The sequence below is a fragment of the Pantherophis guttatus genome, chromosome 1, assembly GCF_059756535.1.
Source record: "Pantherophis guttatus breed Tessera chromosome 1, ASM5975653v1, whole genome shotgun sequence".
Taxonomy (NCBI): Eukaryota; Metazoa; Chordata; class Lepidosauria; order Squamata; family Colubridae; genus Pantherophis; species Pantherophis guttatus.
Window position 1 is genome coordinate 72048866 of NC_142063.1, and position 19661 is coordinate 72068526.

General features: G+C 33.7%; 1 protein-coding gene across 5 annotated transcripts in view; it reads right to left on the bottom strand.

The window, feature by feature from the left end:
• The window catches only part of PCNX1 (pecanex 1), an 83383-nt gene that overhangs the window by 33023 nt on the left and 30699 nt on the right, over positions 1-19661 (bottom strand). For 3 of the 5 annotated variants that reach the window (XM_034417683.3, XM_034417684.3, XM_034417682.3), the window contains exon 8: positions 9045-9229. The exons of the other annotated variants lie outside the window; for them this stretch is intronic. In XM_034417683.3, coding sequence (XP_034273574.2) covers positions 9045-9229 — 185 coding nt within the window. The remainder of the gene's footprint in view (positions 1-9044; positions 9230-19661) is intronic. 5 annotated transcript variants of the gene reach the window in all.

The window sequence follows — 19661 nt, forward strand, 5'->3', positions numbered from 1 at the left end:
TATTTACAAACATACACACCAATTTAAAAATCATAAATAAGAAATGATTTTATAAGTAAGATCACTCAAAAGATATTGTAATCAGTATTAGAGATTAAAACACATGGCCACTTATGAAGCTGGCTAATTTATATACCCATTTTTTATCATCCTTGTATGGTATAGTTTGTTACCACAAACCTTAAAAACACAACATCAAGACAATTAAAAAACTTACAATGAGTTTTTTTGTTAAAAAATTTCACCTTATTTGGTTTACCAATTTCTACAGCAGTAAGACTACCTTTCCTGTAAAAGAAAGCTCATAAATTGAATTTATGTATTTGCAGAAAAATAATTAAATAATTAAACAAACAAGAGAGGGAAAAGAATTTCTCTTGTATAATATTTGAATGTGAGACCATTCAGTGAAATTAATTGGTAATATGCTTAAAACAGATATAAGGAAGTGATTCTTTGAAATTATGTCAATCTATGTAATTTGCTGTCATGATAACTCTACTACTTGATGAAAACATGGAAAACCTACTTCCATTAAAACTATATATTAGCAACCCATGATTATTAGCTACTGATAAAAACAATTACTAAATGGTTCCTAACCCAGATATTCCTAATAAAGGAATAAAGGAAAGATGTAAAGAAAAATGCTTGATTCTAAATTCCTACCTACTGTAAATAAAATGGACTATTTATTTATTTATTAATTAATTAATCAAATTTCTATACCGCCCTACTCCCGAAGGACTCAGGGTGGTGAACAGCCAAGATAAAATACAGATAATACAAATATTATATTATCTAATATAATATTAAAAATATTAAAATATTTTTAATATTATATTAGATAATATAATATTATTATAATATATTATAATATATAATATTAAAAGACTAAATCTTTATATCTGCTAACTCTATGTGTTTCAGTAATGAGTTGCTGCTGGTTCGGTCCGGATCTTGCGAACCGGTAGTAACGGCGGTGGGAGGCTCCGCCCACCCACCCGGACATCATCACAGATGCTCTGCGCATGCGCAGAAGTTTCTGTCTATGTGCAGAAGTGATGTACGCGTGCATGCATTCTCCCGTTGTGAACCGGTAGCAAAGGTAAGTGGAACCCACCCCTGGTGTGTGTGTGTATGCCTACGTGCGTGCGTGGTATAAAAATATCACACACTAGAATTTTTTAATTATTATATGCCATAGAGAAAATGCAAAGTGTACACCTTTTTGATGCATGCAATTCTGGGAGTTGGAGTGTTCTCAAATGATCCCCAATGTTGATAAGGGTAATGTTTTTGAACTCTGTTCTTTTTTCTTTTTCTTTTTAAATATGAAGATTTTGAGGGATTTTAAAGGGTGAATTGTAAAGGCCCAAGATCACTGCATCACTCAAAAATCTGATTAAAGCTAGTGAAAATCACACATTTTTGTGATTGTTTTTTAAGGGACACAATACATTATATTTCTGCATTTTAGCTTTTAAGATCTAACCAACCCCTAAAAAGACCTTGTGTCATATTCATTCTAGTGATTTCCTTGTTTCAGTTATTCTTCTATCTGCTGAACCAAATCAAATCCATTAAACCACAGATTTAAAGAATTAGCAGTGCTTGCTTTTTATCAGCAGAGGGAGATAAAACTCTGCAGCTCAATAGAGTTGAATTCTACGATTACTAAATTGTTACTAAACAATGACACAATGAAATTAAAAAAATAATAAAATAGAAAAATGTAGAAGAACAAAAATCCTCCACTCTTTATATTTCTTTGCTTGAAATAGGGAATTGAAGGAGTCATAGTCTCCATTAAACCTCTTTTCAGAAGAAATCCATTGGTCACCATAGTTTGATTTCAATACAGAACAATTATATACAAACATGCATGGCTATCAGGTTCTTCCTGTTCAAGAAATGCAAAATCCACAAAAAGTGTAATAAATTGTAAGCCAAAAAATTAAAGATATAAGACTAAAAAAAAGAAAAGAAAAATAAAGTAGAATAAAATTACTCCACAAATGTAACATTGGCTATATTTCTCCAATTCTTTCTAGCCTTGGAAAACACATTCATCTTCTACTGCATCCTTACATAGATTCATATATTGCTTTCAATTCTTTAAACTTATCACTTTCTTTCTCAGAATCTCACGAATTCTATCCAACGATGCTTATTTTGGAGTTCCCTTCCTCTCAACCAATCCATTCTTCCTTCACATATTTATTTTGAATTCATTTAGCCTATATAAGCAAATTAATTCAACTTATTTCTTTAATGCTGATCATGGCATGTTATAATTTATAATCCATTGTAGGCCTTCATTTCATTGCATATATTCCTAAACTCCAAATCCATAATATCAAGCCATCTTTATTTATTACACTCTTAATCCTTTTTCTCATTTTTCATGGACACACAATGTATGTGAGTGTGTATGTATGTGTGTGTGTGTGTGTGTGTGTGTGTGTGTGTATTTTCTGAGGTTTTCGCGGGTGTTTGTATGTAGGTCTTTGGTTATTCGGGTTTTCTCCCGCGTAAAATTGGAAGTATCTTGGCGACGTTTCGACGAAGTCTCATTTGTCATCTTCAGGCTGGTGTTTTCGGCTTCGTGCTTCTAGGAGCAATGTGTGATCGCAGCTGTTTCTTCCTTTTAACTGCCCGTGGGGGTGTGAACTGATTGGGTGGGAGCTTGGCTGTGTTCTGAGCACAACCAAGCCCGCACCTAAACAGAACACACCCCCATCCAATCAGAGCACAGCCAACCCCCCATCCAATCAGAGCACAGCCAAACCCCCAACCATTCAGAACACACCTCCACCCAATCAGAACACAGCCAAGCTATTTAAAAGGAAGAAACAGCTGCGATCACACATTGCTCCTAGAAGCACGAAGCCGAAAACCCCAGCCTGAAGATGACAAATGAGACTTCGTCGAAACGTCGCCAAGACACTTCCAATTTTACATGGGAGAAAACCCGAATAACCAAAGACCTACACGCACGCGCGCACACACACACACACATATATATTTCTTTGATTTGTTGATTCACACTTTTTAATAAAGTGCATATGGCCTGCTGAAATCTTAAATTTATCATAAACTTGTTTAGTAAAAAAAGTGTAGAAGTGGTTACCAGCTTCAATTGCAAACATACCATGAGCAGCAGCATCATGTAAAGACAATCCAGTAAGGGCAGGATTTTTTTAGTTCATTTTTGTCAATCTGCCATAAGTGCTCCTGAACTTCAATTTTACCCTAAGAAAGTTGACGCTATTACAATATATGCAAGATAGAGTTTCTAAATTAGAAATTGCAAGCTAATATGCTATTGCAAGCATTCCACCAGCTAGAAAGGACATGCAGTCTATCAACATAATTCAGAATGTTATAACAACTGTATTAAGTGAATAAAGAAATATAAAAACAATAATTTATATAACTGACTTTACATCAGCTTTCCAGCTAGTTCCTAGTTTAGCCCATACCAATTACACACAATTACCATTTGTAGATACAAATCCTTTTTGCCTCGTTGCTTACATTGACAAAAAATCGAATTTAGATTACCAGACAGAAAAGCTGCAAAATTCTGTGAAAGATTTTTAAAAATAAAATCAAACTCAGGCCCTCAATGTTTTATTGTCTACCTGTCTATCTATCCTATCTGTCTTCCATATTTCTAAGTATCCCATCTCCCTCAAAGAGGGGCTCTGATTTTTTGGTCTAGCAAGCCAGTAATTCATTCATATTGATAAGGATGGCAAATATATTGGCTTTGTTTTGAGAAGAGTACCAGCTGAGCAATTACAATACAATACTTACTCAAAACTTCCCCATTTAAGGGCAATTTATACAACACAATTTCACAGTATTAATTCACTTATCCCTCTCTAGATTCCAAACACGGCAATACTATGCATTTAAGTTATGGCAAAGCTATATTAAATTTCAAAACTTGTAGCAATAGAACATCATCCAATTTGGAAATGTAACACAGATAATCCTAAACTTAGAATCCCTCCCACTCCAAAGCTCCATATGATCTCCCACTAATGGTTTTATTTAGATATAAGTAGCACAGATGAAGAAATGGTATTCTGCGGAACACCATGAGTGAATGACTTACCTACTGAATATTGTTATCTAGCACCATTAAAAAAAAATAATCTAAATTTAATTTTACTCCCCAAAGCAGAGAGAGAAAATAGAAATATGTGTTGCTGCTACATTTTGGATATCTAAACACTTGAAAACTTCTGGTACCTGGCTGACAGTCCACTTGATGACTTCTTATCACTTCCATAAATATAGTGAGATAAGTCACGCCTATAGTCACAATAAATATATAAATATATATAATATAAATATATATGAATGAATTTAACAGTGGAAACCAGATTTCCCTCAATAGTGTGTAGATTTATTTCATTGTTATTTGATTTCTTTAAAGTATGTATATAATCATATGACAAATTAAACATATCCCATGTAAAAAAACTTTTTTTAATATATGTGGACAAAACAATTGTTTGTATTCATCCAAACAATATATAAAGACAAGGATGGTATTACTTAAAACTGACTTTGCAATCATTTATTCAACAAAAAAGAAATAACAGATATATCATTTCCTTCTGTGGAAAAGATAAATACACCCTTTGCTTTAATGCAGGTAGTTCTTGCTTAACAACCAGAACTAAGTTATGATGGACCCCCAAATCGTTACTGTTGACCCATCCTTTCAGTTATGATTGCTGCATACAAAAATGATTTTTGGTAAAAAAACAACACCCATTTGGGAGAATGGGTTCACTTAACAGCCACGTAATTCACTTAACCACCATATGATTTGCTTAACAATTGCAGTCAATTGGAGTAGAAATGGTTGTAAAATCAGGTCACATGGTGATCTGCTTAACAACTGCAAAGTCTTTCGATAAAAATTCCAAGATAATGTGACGTATCTGTAGTTGATATTGCCTCCTTTGGCAGAAACAACCTCAAATTGGTATTTCTTATATCTGCCTCATAGTGTCTGACATCCACTGCAATTTATTTTCACTCTTCCATGAAGATTTTTTTTTCACCTGTGTGATTGAAGGGTTTCAGCCCATTTCAAATTATCCCACAATGTCTTGATGGGATTTGCAGTAGATACAGACTTTGACTGGGTTATTCCAGGTTCCTCCATTTCTTTCTTTTTCCTCCAAGCCATTCCTTGACAGATTTATTGCAATGTTTAGGATCATTAGTCACTGGGTCACTGTTTCAGATATATTTCTTTACCTAAACAGAGAAACAGAATGACCAGGGACTGGTATAAAAGCAGTGGGATTGGGAACAACTTTTGATTTCCTGCCAGCTTCCCCATTGATTTTCCTTGTAGAAAGTTGGTAGAGAACATTGGAAATGACTAACATGCGACTATGACTGACTGCTGTAGTACAGCAGTGGGGCAGAACTGAAGCAGCCATAACTTGGCTAAATATTAATCGCACCGGAGTAATGGATCATAGATTTTGATGCATTCTTTAAGTTACTCCATTTGAAGTATGTTGATTCAAAAATAGTTGCCCAATAATGCACTGTTTCTCCCAAATGAAGGTCACAAGCAATCAGACACAAAGATTTTAGAGGTATATAAACTTATCTACAGAAAAATGTTTATCAAGTCTGCTGAACATAGTGAAGCTTCAATTCTAGGATTAAAGTTGAGCTAACAAATGATGACAAAATAATCTCATACATAATGTGACTATGATTCAAAGAGAAATATATTAGCATCTTTTTTTAAAAAAGCAACCACTTGTATTATCCAAAGCCAACATTTAATCACTGCTAAGTTAACCATTTTTCACCAGGCTATATGCTTTCCTGTAGTGCCAGTGTCAAATATGGTAGCAGTGAGGCTAATTGTGCACTCTGGTGCCACGGATGTCTATCTTCTCACTTGATTTGATTTACATGCTTCCAGCATGTAAACAATAACACTCCAAGGACATTAATGGGCCACAATTACAACTCTGAAATAGAGGAACAATCTCTGAGGGAAAAAAATTCTAATCAAAGGTAGGAAGCCTGTATAACTCTTGAAACAGAACTAGATGACAAGAAAATAGGAACTCCCTTCATCTGAATTATAGCAGTCATCTGCCCATTCATTCCAAAACATAAATATAAAAGTAATACATTCAGAGATTATTGAAACTCCAAACTTCTTTCATTCTGTAGTTGCCACTAAATGCTGCAGGTACCAGTAGAGCAGCCACATTCGAATAGACAGAGCCATAGCATTAGAATAAGAGCTCCATCAAAACAGACATGTTCCTAAAGTTATTCCAGTAAAAAATGGCACTTCAAATCTTTGTAATAGCTTTCCTAATCTTTTCTTCCTTATACAAATTGTTTTTAAAAACAGCACATACGTGATATTAAAAATGCATCAAGTTCTCCAATTTATCAGCATCCCTGTTTTCTAAGTTAAATCTGGACTACAGAAAAATAAGGACACGAAAAGTCATATTTTGGGGTGAAAGACGATGCTAATAGAGGACATTCCCCATGTTGTCCTTTGGAGAAGATAAATTCAGCACAACTCCTGTTTGCTTATTGTTGAATAAACTATTTATATGGAAGTTCCAGCTATTCGTGCAACACAGGGGTGAAATGCTCCTGGTTTGGACTGGATCGCCCAATCCGGTAGCGATGGAGGTGGGTGGTTCGGAGAACCGGTAGCAAAAATCCCTGCCCCCCCCCCCATGCCCAGCTGAACTGCGCAATCATCAGAGGCTTTTTTTTTAAATTTTTAAAAGCATTTTTTCTACAACCTCTTCGGCCGAAAAAATGCTTTTAAAAGTAAAAAAAAAGCCTCTGATGATCCCGCGGCTCAGCTGGGATCGTCGGAGGCTTTTAAAAGCAATTTTTCTACAACCTCTTCGGCTGAAGAGGTTGTAGAAAAAATGGTTTTAAAAGTGTAAAAAAAAAAAGTTGGCCACGCCCACCCAGTCACATTACCCCCCCCCCCATCAAGCCATGCCCACAGAACCGGTAGTAACAAATTTTACATTTCACCTTGATGCAACATAAGAATTTTCAAATATTTTGTAGTTCTTTAGTAATGACATCTGTTCTGGAAACCTAAAGAATTAAAACTAAAATGAACAATAATAAAATGGTGGTGCAAAGGTCAGACCAATTGAAAAAAAAAGTATTAAAAAAGTAATTATTGTTCTAAAAGCTTCTAACTGGTTTCATCCACTAGATATGCCAATACACTGGGAAAGGTTCTGATTATACAGAATTATGGTACTATGAAACAAATGTGAATTTATTTAAATCCTTGTCAATGATTTGGAAATTCAAAGGACATGCAGCACATATTCAAAATTAGTATTTTTCCACAAGCTATGTAATAGAAACAGCAAAAGGAGGAGAGGGAGGAGCATAGTTTCCTAATTTAAAGATCTAATTTTCAACTAGGGAGTAATTTCACAGCAGCATCCTTTTGTTTATTTCCCAGGATTGTATTTTTAGGAAGAATATAAAAATATTCCTTTCATTTTATGACTGCTTTTTGTAGCAAAAAGAGTTTTGCATGATCAGTGAGAGACTACTATTGTTACCAATTTCTAAAAAAAAACCTTCCACATTCCCAATTTTTTGATTCCCAGCAAAAGTATCATCAGTTAACATAAAATTAATTACATTTCTTAAGACTTAATTTTGGGAAATTACAAATAGAATTGCAGCTTCAGCAAAATAGCATTTACTGTATAATTTACTTAATACTTTGTAAACATTTTTTTTTGCAATCTGCAAGTTGTCATTTTCAAAGTCGTCAAAAAGAAATTTTTATCAAGTTACATTATTCCAGTTAATCATGAGACAGCAATATTGAATTCTAGTACTTTGCAACACGATAGAATAGAAAAGGATTGCAAAATGAGACATCAGCAATACCTAAATAAATTGTGATCAATCTGGTCATACATAAAAACCTCTTTTCAAAAATCAAACTTGGGATATTGTAGCAAGGGGAGTCCAGCTATCATATGTATCACATACCCCAACCCAGAACAGAACATTCCTATCTGAGATGGGTATTTTCTTCTATTAAGGAGGCAATGGATTGGAAGGAATGCACCTAGAGCAGTGAGGGAAGGACAGCCATCTGGCCAGTTAGATCAGACAAATCAATCTTGGTGACTGAAGGCAAAACAGACGTTTCAGCCAGATTGCCTTTACATCCACTCCTGAAAGTATCAGTGCTTAAATTTAGCACTGCTTTCATATATATGTGCACAGAGAAGCCACAATTATTTCTCACCTGATTAAAATATTAATAGGATTTTACATTGTGGATGATAATTCAGTAATCATCAGAGGTCACATGACAGATGTTACGCTCTGGTACAAATTTAAATCGTCCAACATGAAACAGATTGTGGAAGTCATTTCTATGATAAATTATAATTATGATTTAATTAAAAATAGGCTTGCTGAATTATTAAAGTACAAGTAGTATCATGCCTTCTCTAGGTTTATAGTTTCCATATCCAAACATAAGTTCCAGTACAGAATTCAGAAATGTTGATCAATAAAAAAAAAAAAATCACAAGTGTCAGTATTGTAAAGAGGGCCATAAACAATTTACAATGGCAACATTTAACACAAAAGTGTATTATAACAACAAAGTTTGAAATACTATTACTTGCATTCTGCACAGTAATGCTAAAAAGTGATTTATTAGAGTTCCATGCATGATTAAAATCTTTAAAATAAATGCAAAAAGTTGAGACATGGTATTTTGATGGATTTTAATATAACTTAATTCAGTATCTTCAGTCAGTGATTTAAAAAAAACCTAGATAATTTAACATAGGAAGTCTTGCAAAAGGGAGATCAGAAGCAATTTGCTATAAGAAACACACCTCAACAGTCTGAAATAAAGCCAAGACTAAGCAAGTTTAGGTAGAATGCATTATAAGCCACAAATCTATGGAATAAACACTTTGATTGCACTAAGTTATGTAATGCCTGCATACCAAGTTCATTGTGCAAACTGCTGCTGCCGACAGCAGATGCATTGTCATGTGTTGCTTCTAACTGGACACTCCCATTTCTCACCAGCAAGGAGGTGCTAGCGCTGAGTACTGCTGCCTGGGAATGGGGGCGTGACTGGACTTTGACTTTGGCTGTGGACTGCTGCCCTTGCTGAACATCTTGAAGGCTACGAAAGAACATGGATGGTGGAAACATTACAGGGAAGAACACAGAAACAGCAGCTAGAAACCAAGTTAACACTGTATTTTGTATTAAGGTTAAAAGAGAACTGCAATACATTGAACTAGCCAATCTTTGCTGAACAACACTATTACAACATATCCAGGAAGTCAAACAAACAAAAGTTAAAATTAGCTGGATATCCATTCCAAGCAGTTTCTACACTAACTTGGAATTAATACTTCAAAATATTTTCTGTTTCACATAGTTCTCTTCTAAGCAGTATTGGAAAGTGCAATTATATCATGATGTCAATGTCTAATGTAATATCATGGTAATTTTTTAAAATGTAAGCTTTGCTTTTTTTTTTTTTTTTGCTAACAAACAGCAAATGTTACTCTTTCATGCAAGTTTAAAGTAAACTTTGAAAAGACTATAAGGAGTAAACGCAGTTGCTTTGCTCAACTCAATTTAAAAATAACATACATATGTTGTATTAAAAATCACTTTGTTTTATTTATTTCATTTTATTATCTATTTATATAGAAGAAAACAAATTATTAGTACATATCTAATTTCCCTTTTTTTTTCTACATTCCCGTCAAATGTATTTTGTTTAAAGGTCTGTCCAGGATAAATTCAGAGGTGTACCCTCTGAAGATAGGGTGAAGATTAAAAACAAGAAAAATTCTTGATGTACAAATGAATAAATATGTACTACATAAAACCCAGAATTTTTCCAAATGCTGAAAAACTGTGATATAGAAAAATTAAATGGACTGTGAAATAAACCATTCTGGATGCAGATACCTGATACCCTATGCTACCTATGGTTTTAGTCTAATTTCAATTGTGACTTACAATCATAGTTATGTAGCCTTGTTTTATTGCATAATAGCAATCTACCTTACAGGTAACTAAATAGGCATCACACTGAATAAGATTATGTACAGTCTTTCAAGTCACGATTATGACTGCAATATTAGCACATTTAGCATATTATGACTGCAAGAAGGCCCCAGTATAAGGAAAGCCCATAGTTAAGAACAGAGCCTGTCAAGTCATAATCATGACTTGAAATTTGAACCATTGTATATTTAACTTGAATCACTATGTATTTAACTTCAAATTTGCTACAAAAGAGCCTATTGTAGCAAATTTGAAGTTAAATGCATAGTGATTCAAGTTAAATATACAATGGTTCAAATTCATTATACAATATTACTTATTACATAAGAATATTGTGCCAGCTTACATATACATTCGACTTGAGAATAGAACTCTTATACTGGGTCCTATATGTATAATACATTTTAAGAAGGCGGCAGAAATTATATATGTTACAGATGAATTGAATTCTACTGAATTAAATGACTCTTTACTTCTTGGTAAATTAATAATAGATATAGTATATGTACTTATATATCCCTGAAAGAAGCAATGTGATATGAACCTTTCATAAAATTTACAATGCAATAATCACACTGTGGTAGAATTTATAAATGTGCACAGGTATTCATTTTGAAGATAAAATAAAATTTAAGGTATTTCTAAAATGAACATGCACAATCTCTAAATGTGTAACTGTTTAGTTATTTATTTATTCAATTTGTATTGTTTTTCTACATAACTTTATAAGGCTGGCCCAGTCTTGCAGTCTGCATTTGTGCCTTGAAGTATTATTTTTGTAGAAAGTATTATTTTATAATTCTACAATACATAGTATGTAAAAGAAATATTGAATTTTAAAACAATCAGATTAAAAATATTAATGCTAACAGAAAAAAATATATAAAATATGACTAACAGTAATCTATTGATGAGTAATATAAGCATAAATTAATGCTTAGTTATTAATATTGTTTGTATTATATGTTTTTTATCTGGCTGTACACCGCCCTGAGTCCCTCGGGAGACTGGTGCGGTATATAAATTCGAAATAAAATAAAATAAATAAAAAATATTAGTTTCTTAAAGTCCTTGTGTAACTCCACTCTTTATCCAAATAACATTTCAGATGAAAAGAATTATTCCAACAAAAAGGATTAAGTTTGATAAATTCACATTGCTCATAAAATTGAAGCAATATTTAATTGAGTGTAAGAGATCCATAAAAAGTTTTTTATATATATTTGTTTCATAGGTTTAATTACCCAATTAGTTACATCATTAGTGTTAGCAGTCTTGATATTGCCTAGCTGGGTAGTAAAAAGTCTGCAAGAAAAAATCTAAGATCAGAGATCACCAAGGACTCCATAATTCAATCCTGAGCTGCATATAACGCATTCTATTGATTTATTTCATAGTTTATATTCTTCTTCATATACCTAATTATCTGACCAGTCTTTCTGAATTTTAGACTTATAAACAATTATAAACAATAAACAATTAATTTTTTCTCTGATTCTTGTGAAGAACTTTTACATTTTTTTCTCTTTATTTGGGAAATAGATTCAAATGATCTTTTCCATGAAAATATTACAGGAGATTTTACATTAAGAATAATTATGAAACAAATAGTTTTAATTTCAACACTGTTGACCAATAATACTATAGAACACATGCAATACATACTGTTAAATTTCATATGTTCAATATGTATAATACCTAAAATTGTAGTAATTTTACTATTAACTTAATCATTAGAAGAATCTTACTATCATATTTCAGTAAAAAAAATTAATAACTGAACATCAAAAATATATTTTAAAGAACCATCTACAACTGAGTAACATATTGCATTCCAATCCATTAGAACGGATAGTCATATTTTTAGAACTATAATTTAATTTTTTAAAGGCCTTGACTCTACTTATTGCAGCATTGCCCCATATTCATAAAACTTGGGTCAAAATCAGAAAAAAGTTTTTAAACATCCTAACCAAGAAATAAGAGTATATACTTTGTTTACTCTAAACAGCTTGTGTCAGAAACAGATGTTAGAGCATATGATGCATATAGAATTGAATTATTAGGGCCTTTGTTTAAAATAGTTTACATTTAAAAAAATTATACGATATAATATTAATATCTACACATACAAATACAAGAATTAAGAAGTTATTTAATGTGATAATATTCTATCATTATCATTTTCCAAACTTTAGAAAAAATGTATATGTGCATTTATTTATATCAGGGGAATTAAATACAAATTTTATACCAAAATAGTCTATTGTAACATTAAGCTTAAAAAAATACATTTCACATAAAAGTAAAATTTATCAAAATGAAATAACTCTTACAGAAATGAAGATGGGTAATCTTTGGGAAATTTTCCTGCTACTTAGTCATGGCCTTTAGTCTGTTTTTTTGTGACATTACTCAGCAGAAGCCTTCAGGAATTACTGTACAGTTTTAATAAATATCATTTACTCTCAAGCCTTTGATACTCCATTTTGTTGCACAAAAATTACAAATTAATAAATCACCTATTCTACAAATTTCAGTCATGAACATTATTAAAAGAGCCCTAAGAATATATTCAACAAAATATGAGAAATTATAATGGATAGGAAATCCTGTTGAAAAATATTTCCAAACAAAGTCTCATGTAGCTGTGCATTTTCAATGGACATGACAAGAAGTATCACCATGCAACATGCAAGCCAGCAAGATCAGTGTTAGTTTCCATGGTCCATAAAAACATTGTTATTTGATGGTTTATCAGTAGCCACAATTCTTTTTTTCCTATCTATATAGGATAAATAAGCTGGGCTTTGGATGCCACACAAAAACTAATGCTGAACTCTAGACATTTTAAATTTCACCAAGTTAGAGCTGGAAACTTTTACTTAAAACAGTTACTGCCAGTTAATGCACAGTATTTGGCTTGATAGATAAATGCTATGCTTTAGATAAATTCAGCTCCCCGCGTGTCTGGTTCTTTATTTCTGGGTTGTCTGTAATTATTTTTATTCTGTTTCACAGGTTAAGAGAAAAAACAACAAAGCCTAGTTACTTCAAATAAAGATACAACAAAGTTCATAAATAGCTTTAATTTTTAACAAAAATTTAAAGAATGTTATAATTGTATGGAAAACAATCTAGAATGAGCTCAGACGATTTTTTCCCAAGTTGATAAAATATTAGGAGCCCACCCAAATTTAGGTTGTAGTATCTATATTATCCATTAAGCTAAGAATCCAAATTTGCCTCAAGAACTGTGCAGGAGATTACATGATACCCCTTCCCAAATCCCATTTCCTGAGCCAAGTCCTTCTCACTCAGCAGTCTTTTTCTGTTTCTGTGCAAGGAAAAAAATAATAATCCTTCTCTATTCTTAGAAATGATTAACTTTTGAGGGCTGAACTTCCATTGGCTAGATAATACCTGTAGCATGGTACCATGGAGTTATTTTATATTATAGACAATATTGTGACTGAAATTGACTCCTAAATTTACAGCTGAATTTAAAATGTTGATAAGATAAAAAGGAAAAATAGATATACATTCAAGTGAAAGACCAACTACATAGTTGAATTTGGAAGGTCATTAGTTTATTACTGAGGAACACTCTAAGTTTGGAATGTTTAAAAAAATGAGGGGTCAAATGCTTCAATAAATAGTTGCAGTGAGAAGAAAATGTTAGAAAGGTTGCTTTATTTTTTATTCCAGTTGCTTACTTAACACATGTAATCCACTGACTTTTCCCTTCTTTAAAGGAATGAAAAAACCCATTACTACTACTGAATACTTAAATATGACCTAATTCTTAGGTTCCTAAAAAGTCTTCTTTTGGAGAAATAAGTCTTGTCATGACAACAAGAAATAGGCAAGAAATAGATAAGAATTATCAGCAAATGAGATTTTTTTTTTGTTAAAAGAACAGCATAACTTTACATGAGTTCTAAATTAAAATTAGCAATAGCAGAGAGTGAAAAATGGAACATTGATCCCATTATTTAATTATCCAACTGTGATCTAAAAGATACAGAAGCTGTATCAAATACGTGCCTTTATCATATTAACAAAGGCTCAATAGACTGTTTTTGCAATGTGAATAGCCCACCACTGAAAATGCTATTCACATGAATGGATTCCCATTAAAATTATGAGTCTATGTGAAGCAGTGGAAGCTGAAGTTAGCCCTTCAAGGTCAGATCAGGAAAGAGATTCCAAAAAACTGACTGGAATTATATTTATGTAGGCTGCAGTAAAAGAATCTCCTCCGTTCCCCTTATCCTATATGAACTAGAGGGGAGTCAGTCTGGGCTCCTTTCTTATGCTTTTGCTATTGCTCAGGGTAAGACTTACAACAGTTCATTTAGTGGCCGTTTGAAGTTACAACGGCACTGAAAAAAGTGACTTATAACCATTTTTCACACATATGACCATTGTCCCATCCCCATGGTCACATGATTTATATTTGGATGCTTGACAACTAGTTCGTATCTATGACAGTTAGTGTCCTGGGATCATGTGATCACCCTTTGTGACCTTCTAACAAGCAAAGTCAATGGGGAAGCCAGATTCACTTAACAATTGTATTACTAATTTAACAACTGCAGTGATTCACTTAACAATTGTGGCAAGAAAAGTCATAAAATGGGGCAAAACTCACTTAACGAATTTCTCACTTAGCAACATAAATTCTGGGCTCAATTCTGATCATAAATCAAGGACTACTTGTACCATGATGAATATATCCAAAGAATTTTTGTATTAAGATTATATAGTTGAAAGGAGGACACAATGGTATAATTTTATTCCACTTCTGCACAAAGCAGCATGGAAAATAGGGCTAGTTCTATACTCTTTGGTATCAAAAATGTAATACATTTACTTTCATTAGAATGTTAACAGTACTAATTATACTCAGAACATTTTATTTAATTATACTGTCATGCTACTCATTAATAAGAGCTATCTGGACAATCAGTTAAACATTTCTTCTTCTTTTCTTCCTCTTTTAGCACATCGAGTGTTGAAGTTAAGCACTGTAATACTAAAATATAAAAACACAAAATACGTTCCTAATATTGAGAAAAACAATTTTGGAATCCTTCATCAATATTCATTGAATTATCTATGACTTCATGACCAGTTTGCATTGCTTTCAAGACAGTTCTGAATAATCAAGATTAAATGACAGATTTAGAAGCTAATAAGTTTGTTGTTCTTTTCTCTACTTCCATATACGAAATTACTCCAATGTTATTAATTATTGAGGATTTAATAAGGATTTAATCTTAAAGGAAGAAATTTATCAATACTTTTCAACTAATGACTATTAGCCAACATACAGATCATCTGTAAAACATGAAATTCATTCAGATTATTGAGGCATATGCAAAATATATTTGCATACTCACTTTACATTGTGAAATGACAAGATTTCTTATTTTATGCACAATTGTGGATTTACTTTTTTATTCTGGATTGCATTATATAGTTCTGTTCTAAAACATTTTGTGCACTGTTATATTTATACTAGTATTGTATGTTATTGGTTTTATTTCAGTATCTTATTAAAGTATCATAACTGATTTTTAATGAGGCCATTGATGCATTTCATAAGATTCTCAAGTGCAGAGGGAAAATGATGATTGCATTCCTTTTGGCATAGGAACCATATGTAGAATTCTGGGTGCTCTCTAAACTTAGTTGTTTGCTGGCATATGTTTTTTTTCTGCTTGATTGTGTGTCCATTTAATCCCCGCTTATCTGGGTGTTGGTTGATGTTCTGATCTTTTTATTTTTAGTTTTTTTAGTGTCTCTTTTGAATGTAAATGTGGTTTATTTTTATGTTCTATTGATGGCAGATTTATTTGAGTATTAAAGTTTCTAGGAATTCCCTAGCATTACTGGATTTAGCTTGGTCTGGGATGCTCATACTCTATTTCCCCCCAAATAAGACATCTCCTCATAATAAGCCCAATCGGGCTTTTGAGCACATGGCAATAAGGCCAAGCGCTTATTTCAGGGTTCAAAAAAATATAAGACAGGGTCTTATTTTCAGGGAAACACAGTTGTTTACCAGCTGAAAGCATGGTTAAGCCTGTCTATGTGTGTGAGATTAAGGAGTTTTACTGTGTTTTCTTACTGCTAGGTGTTCATGGATGTGCTTTGCAAGTCTTCTGCCTGTCTGTCCTACATAGCGATTGTTATAATCCTTGCACTGTTATGTTGTAGATAGATCCTACTTTTTCTTCTTGGACTACGGGGTCTTTTGGTTTAGAATGATTTGGAGAACTTTAGTAGGTCTATGTCTTATGGTGATGCCATGTAGTTATAATAATCTGTTTGGTTATTTCTGAGATTATTATTTTTTTAATGTATTTCAGTGTTACCCTTTCATCACTTGTGTAGGTTGTGCTGCAACGGGTCAATTAACCAGGGACTGTTGAAAAAGTATACATTTAATTGGATGAAGTTATATAGGTTTCCTTTTTTTGGAGTTGTGTATTCCTGCAGTGTTTTTATATACATCTGAATAATATGCTTACCCAGCTCCTATTGAGGGATTTTGGGTTATTTTGTTAATGATTAGTGTGGGTTGTTTTTCAATAGAGTTGTGTTTCTAATTTGCCATTATTTCCCCTGCTGATGACGATATCAACACTATATAGTGTGTTGTTTTCTTCTTCCCTTGTGAATTTTATTCCTTTGAAGATGTTGATTGTTTCATGTGTCTTCTCTAGTTGTTCCTTTTTTATTATGACAAAGGTTTTGTCTATGTACCTGATCCATATTTTTAGTTGTATGTGTGGGAGTGCTAGTTTCTAGATACTGTATTATAGTCTCTGCTATAAAACCTGAAAGTGGTGGGTTTTTTTGCTAGTTCTGGATAGCACACAAACCAATTAAAGCCCCCCAAAATCTTAAGTAAACCAAAAGTTCCATTAGCCCAAAGACTCCAAAAACAGGAGTCATCTACAACATATAGTATAAGGACTATAACAAGGGCAGACTGGCAGAAGACTAGGAGCATGCACCAACTACCAATCAGAAGACAAGATGAAAACTTAATCTCATAATTAAACTAACAGACAGAATTAATCATATTTTCAATTGGGAGCATTCTACACTAAGCCAAATTCAACAACACTAGGGAATTCCTTGAAAGTTGGCATTCAGACAAATCAGCTACCAATAGACACAAAGAGACAAAACATGTTTACATACCATTCAAGAAAGACAAAAAAAAAAAAAAAAAGCCAAGAAGGAAACAAAATGATCAAAACATATTCTTTGTAGCAAAAACACCAGATAAACAGGAATTAACATCAGAAAAACAATAAAGCAGAAAACAATGCCCTAATCAAGAAATTACCAAGGAGAAAACCACACCCGCATCACACTGGCAGGGAAGTTACTATATATAAACAGGGGGCAAACTCTGCATTCACTAATACTGATGATGCTACTTAAGTCAGGTAATGAAATGTCTGCAAACAAACAACCAAACTCAGACAGCATCAAGGATTCCATAGTTCAACCTTGAGATACATATTATAGTCTATTGGATCCATAGGAAATGTCTTCCCAAAGCATTAAGTTACCCTACCCTTTCCTTAGATATCTCTAATTTTCCATAATTGGTTAAAATTAAATTTAGTCGACAAAAGTAGGAAAGTACAAAGAAACAAACTTACAACCTGAAGTTGAAGAAAAATTTAACACTATTAGATATGTCAGTGTTGTTTTGATCATGTCCAATTCCCCCTTGTTCCAACTACCGTATTTTTTGGACTATAAGACGCACCGGTGTATAAGACGCACCAAGATTTTGAAAAGGTAAGCAAGAAAATAAAAAGGGTTTTGCCTTCCCCAGCCCCCAGGAGCACTCTGCAGGCCTCCCAAACCCTCTGTGCATCCCATTTTTGTGAAAAATGGGGCACACAGAGGATTTGGGAGGCCTGCATAGTTCTCCTGGGGGCTGGGGAGGGCAAAAATGTGATGCATGGGGAATTTGGGAGGCCAAAAACGGCCCCATTTTTTGCAAAAATGGGGACATTTTTGCCCTTCCCAGCCCCCAGGAGCACTCTGCAGGCCTCCCAAAGTCTCTGTGTGCGCCATTTTTGCAAAAAACAGGCCCATTTTTCGCAAAAACAGGACGTGTGGGGCGGGGCTTCAGGAGGCAAAAAATGGCTGTATTCAGTGTATAAGACGCACCAACATTTCCATCCTCTTTTAGCGGGGAACAAGTGTGCCTTATACTCCGAAAATCTACATAATCTACAAATTTGTCATGCAGTTCTCAATCCCCCCAAATTCTAGGGTTTTTTTTTTTTTTTTTTTTGATTTATATGCCGCCCTTCTCCGGAGACTCAGGGCGGCTTACAATGCGTTAAGCAATAGCCTTCATACTTTTGTATATTTATACAAAGTCAGCTTATTGCCCCCACAAACTGGGTCCTCAATTTACCTACCTTAGAAAGGACGGAAAGCTGAGTCAACCTTGAGCCTTTATGTTTTACAAGAATAGAATAGCATTGCTCAATTTGCCTGATTCCCCCATTTCATTGCCAACCTATCACACAACATTCCAGAGGACCAATCAATCCTCAGGAATAACTTAAAAGTAACTGTTAAGTGAGGAATGCTCTGGTTATGTATCGGTATCCAATCTAACCAGGGGTGAAATGCTCCCGGTTCAAACCGGATCGCACGATCCGGTAGTGATGGAGTCGGGTGGTTCGGAGAACCGATAGCAAAAATCCCTGCCCCCACCCCGCCCATGCCCAGCTGAGCCGCGCGATCATCAGAGGCTTTTTTTTTTTACTTTTAAAAGCATTTTTTCTACAACCTCTTTGGCCGAAGAGGTTGTAAAAAAATGTTTTTAAAAGGCTCTGATGATCCCAGCTGAGCCACGCGATCATCAGAGGTTTTTTAACTTTTAAAAACATTTTTTTGCAACCTCTTCAACCAAAGGGGTTGTAGAAAAAATGCTTTTAAAAGGTAAAAAAAAGCCTCTGACGATCACAGCTGAGTAGCACGATCGTCAGAGGCTCTTTTTTTACTTTTAAAAGTAATGCTTTTAAAAGTTAAAAAAAGATTGCGCGCCACAGCTGATCACCCCTCCCTCGCATGCTGTTCTACTTACCGCATGCCTCCTTTTGGCGTGCACTACCTGCACGCACCTCACATTTGGTATGTGGTGCGCACTGCACATGTGCAGTCAGCGAACCCGTAGTAAACCGGTTCAGATTTCACCCCTGAATCTAACAAACTGGTTTCCAAGTTGAAAAATAGATGTATTTATAAATATCTGAAGTACCTCAAGTGATGCTTTAGAATTTGGATATTTTTCCAACACTGCACCAGTAATTTTTTTCTCTTGACACTTGCCTTTTATGTGTATTCAGTAGCATATACAAGAGAAAATCTGTGACAAATGTGTCATATATAAACACTGAAGTTACAGCAGCGCTTCACAATCACAACTCATACTTATTTCAGATTTTACAACAGAAAATATTTTTATGAAATCTGTA